This window comes from Zootoca vivipara, chromosome 5 (genome assembly GCF_963506605.1).
Source record: "Zootoca vivipara chromosome 5, rZooViv1.1, whole genome shotgun sequence".
Lineage (NCBI taxonomy): Eukaryota > Metazoa > Chordata > Lepidosauria > Squamata > Lacertidae > Zootoca > Zootoca vivipara.
The window spans coordinates 64,515,720-64,520,123 of record NC_083280.1 but is presented as its reverse complement, the minus strand read 5'-3'; the positions used below and the strand labels follow the sequence as shown (position 1 = coordinate 64,520,123).

The 4,404-nt window shown below is 51.8% G+C and overlaps 1 protein-coding gene across 1 annotated transcript; it reads right to left on the bottom strand.

Annotated features, from left to right (window-relative positions):
• Positions 1 to 518: 518 nt before the first annotated feature.
• Positions 519 to 1,880, bottom strand: LOC118096469 (D(1) dopamine receptor-like). The gene has a single exon (XM_035138349.2). It carries the CDS (start codon positions 1,878 to 1,880, stop codon positions 519 to 521), a length of 1,362 nt encoding a protein of 453 aa, XP_034994240.2.
• Between the last annotated feature and the right edge of the window lie 2,524 nt (positions 1,881 to 4,404).

Here is a 4,404-nt window from a genome sequence, read left to right as displayed (position 1 = left end):
TCCATAGCAATGACCAGAGGAGGAATGACCGCTGGGTGGAGCACAGAGAGGAGAAACCCCAAGGTGCACCTGTAGAAGCAAAACTGGACACCTTCATCTGTCCCAGCTGCAATCAAACATGTCTCTCCTATCTATATCAATGTCTACAGCCACAGCAGGCGCTGTAACTCTGTTTGACTAAAGCTGTTTGACTTTACCCTGAAGGCGCACTCTTACATTGTCTCCTAAGACAAACAGATGCCAACAACAAGTGATACCTCCAGAATCAGAGCCAGTGCACCTCTGAATACCTGTCACTGGAGAACAACAGTAGGAGACAGTGAAAGCCCTCGTGTCTTGCTTGTGGGCTTCCTATTCACATCTAGCCGGCCATTGTGGGGAAAGAGAATGCTGGACTAGATACGCCTTCAGTCTGAACCAGCAGGACTCTTCTTATGTGATCGTGTTCCTTTGTGGCCACTGCATGGTCCCATCCACATAGGCACTTGCCATACCACTGGGATGTGGCAGTGGAGATTCTAGTGCCCAGTAATCTCTGCAAAGGGATCAAGAGTCTCCAAAGATACATCAGCCTCACATTCAGAGGGGAGCAAAGCTGGCAGGTGAAGGTTTTTGCTGTTGCTCCTCTGAGCAGCCTGACGTGAGGACAACGTCCCTTTCTCTGGCAAGGTTCCTTCATTGCTCTCCCCTTCTCCTTGGGAGCTCACTGTGTGGGGCAGGGACCGATGCCAGGCAGCAATGGTGGGGAGAGGCGATGGAACTGGCTCTCCTCCACTCTTGTGGGAGGAGGAGTCGTGGTGATAAGAGACCAGCTCGTGGCTCAGGTTGACTCTCTCCACAGCAGACCTGCCTGGAGCCCAACAAGGGCGGCGGTGGCAGCCCAACAGGCTGCTGAAAGCCTTCCGAAAGTCCGCATTGAAAGCATAGATTACTGGGTTGACCGAGGAGTTGGCCCAGCCAAGCCACATGAAAATGCGGAAAGTTGTCTGGCTGACACAGAGAACTTGCCCAGAAACCCCGCTGCCTGGCCTCGGTTCACAAAAGGGTAGCAGGCAGTTAAGGACAAAGAAAGGCAGCCAGCAGCAGACAAATACCCCCACGATGATGGACAACGTCTGGAGGACCTTGGTTTCCTTGCAGAGCGAGCTGCGCAGCGAAGAGGCAGGCTCTTTCCCTTGCGCAAACCCCAGCCCTCCGGCCTTTTCCAGAGACGAGATGCGGCGGATCTGAGTCTGGGCGATGCAGTAGATCCTTGTGTAAGTGCCAATCATGATGGACACGGGGATGTAGAAGCTGACCAGGGAGGAGGTGATGGCGTACGTGGGATTGAGTCGGGCGTCACAACGTAGCAACTGTGGGTCAGCCCCCCCTTGCTCTTCGGCTCTGTGCCAATGGAGCTGGACAGGGATGAAGGAGATGAGGACGGAGAGGGTCCAGGCCAGGGCGATCATGGCGGAGGCCAGGCCCCAGGTCATCCGCCGCTCGTACCGGAAGGGGCTGGCAATGGCCCAGTAGCGGTCAAGGCTTATGATGCAGAGATGGAGGATGGAGGCCGTGGAGCACATGATGTCGGCGGCCACCCACATGTCGCAGAAACGGGTGCCAAAGAGCCACACCCCGCCCACTGCCTCAGTGACCGCCTGCCAGGGCATGACCAGCAGCGCTACACACAGGTCAGACGAGGCCAGTGACAGCACGAACCAGTTGGTGACTTTGGCGCGCAGGTGGCGAAACCGGACGACGGCCAGGCAGACCAGGGCGTTGCCCAGCAAGGTGCTCAAAACCAGCAGCCAGAGCAAGCAGACGCCTAGCACCACCCCATTCCCGCCAGGGACCCGGGGCTCCAAGGGCCCCTGGCTGCCGTTGGAGGCGTTCTCCATCAGAGGGCGCCCAGGGGCTCCCAGCGCCGACCGCCGTCGAGGAGGGTCTCTTATGGCCGCCACCCGCGCGCCCCAGTGAACTGGGTCCCCGCGGCCCCTTCGCCTGCTTCAAAGACGTGGCTGCGGCTCCCGCAGGCATCGTGGGGAAGCGCTCGATCCTGAGCCTGGACGGGGCGCATCAAGAGCTTCGCGCAGCGCCAACCGGCGCCTGGACAGAGAGATCTTGGTTAGCGGCAGGCTGGCTGGTTGGAATAAACGCGGATCCGAGGGCAAACGTTCCCCGACGCCGCTCGCTCGCTGCCTTCCTCTCGCGGTCAGATCCAAGCGTCGTCTGTGCTTCCCGGGCTTCTGGGCATCCTCCGGTGCTGGAGGAGACGTTGGGGCAGAGAAAGCACTATCTGTCCGTTTGGGTTTGGCAGTCGGGGCGGCACTGGGACGCCTGTTCCCTACGTCTTGTGCGCGGCGGCGGCAGGAGGCGAGAAGGAAGCACGTGCGGAGGGGTCCGTGCGCGCGATCCTGTGAATTGATCGGCGGTCGTCTTGCGGGGACCCCTTGCGCTGCTCGCTCGGGATCGCTTCACTCAGCCAAGGTTTACGAATGGATAAAATGTCAGAGATGCATAGCTGCCAAGTTATCCCTTTTTTAAGGGAAATTCCCTTATGCTGAATAGGCTTCCTCGTGAGAAAAAGGAAAACTTGGCAGCTATGCAGAGATGCCAGGGCTCAGCTGTGCCTGCTCAGCAGAACTGATGGTACACAGTTCAGTCCTTCTTCGTCGGACCCCTACCCGCGCCCCATAGCTTCTTCTCTTGTCCTGCCAGTCGTGCCCTCTGATGTGCCTCCATTCCTGCCTCCCCGCACCCCCCCCCACTGCACCCTGCTGAGCTGCTAACAGGCACAAATTCTGTAGGTGCAATTTTCACTGACACGAAAAACCTGCGAGCAAGGAAGCTTTACCTGTTGAAATTTTGCCTGCTATACAGAAGACCGTCGTTAAAATCATAGGTGTGGTCAAATCACATAGAAATAAAATATGTATTTTTTATTATAAAACAACAACAACAGTGGCAATTGTGGCCACATTTGTGGAAACTTAAGAGGATAATTATCAGACTTATTTTCTAAATAAGAAAATACTGCATCATAGACGGTGGTTGGTTTTTTTTGGAATGATGTTTATTTGTTTTTTCCCATCACCAAACCTGAACATTTTTCTTCATGCTTGTATACATATACAGATACATACATATACATATACATTTACATTTGTTTGTTACAATTTTTCATATCGTATTTCTAATCCTCCTTTCCCAAAGGAAAAAAAAAGGGAAAGGAGAAAAAGGAAAGAAAAAAAAGAAAAAAAAGAAAAGAAAAGACGGTGGTTTTATTCATCATTGATCATGTAGCTTAAGATGCAAAAACAGAGGAAAGTGGAGATAGGTAAAGACAAGTACAAAAACCCATCCAGGGGTCCTTTACCTTTTTATAGATTTTATAGATTTATAGATTTATAGACTGCTTTTTGTAGATTTCAGCTCGGCATTCAATACCATTCTACCGCGACGTCTGATAACTAAATTGGGAAATCTGGGGCTCCCGCTATCACTCTGTGGGTGGATACTGGACTTTCTCTCAGATCGCTCCCAGAGGGTCCGGTTGGGCCCTTATATGTCAAACATGCTTAGGACTAACACAGGAACACCACAAGGATGCGTGCTTAGTCCGCTCCTTTATACTCTTTATACATATGATTGTGTCGCTGCCCACCCTAGAAATAGGGTTGTCAAATTTGCAGATGACACAACCGTGATCGGGCTCATCTCTGATAAGGAGGGTGAAACTGAGTATAGAGATGAGGTGGAGCGGCTGACAGAGTGGTGCAGAGTCAACAACTTGCTCATAAACACAAAGAAAACTAAGGAGCTTGTGGTGGGCTTTAGGAGACAGAAGAACGAGGTCCAGCCACTCTTGATTGACGGAATTTGTGTGGAGAGGGTAACAACGTTTAGATTTCTAGGCATTGAGTTACAGGAGGATCTATCCTGGAGTGTTAATACAAGGGGGCTTGTGAAGAAGGCGCAGCAGAGACTGTATTTTTTGAGAATTTTAAGGAAAAACCATCTTCCACAAAAGCTGCTGCTTGCCTTCTATCACTGTGCCATACAGAGCGTGCTCACGTATGGTTTATGTGTGTGGTACGGAAGCTGTACTTCCCAGGACAGAGCAGGGCTGTGTAGAATTATTAAAACAGCAGAGAGCATTATTGGCTGCTCACTCACCACCTTAGAACAAATTTACACCACCAGGTGCCATAGAAAAGCACTAGATATATCAAGAGATCCAACGCACCCTGGTCACCATTTCTTTCAGCTCCTGCCATCGGGACGGAGATATAGAACAATGCAGGCAAGAACGAGCCGTCTCAGGAACAGTTTCTTCTCTAGAGCAATTTTGGCCTTAAATGGAAAGCCCGGACTTTGAAGTCATCTTATTTTACTTGTTATTTTGTAGTATATTTACTGTTT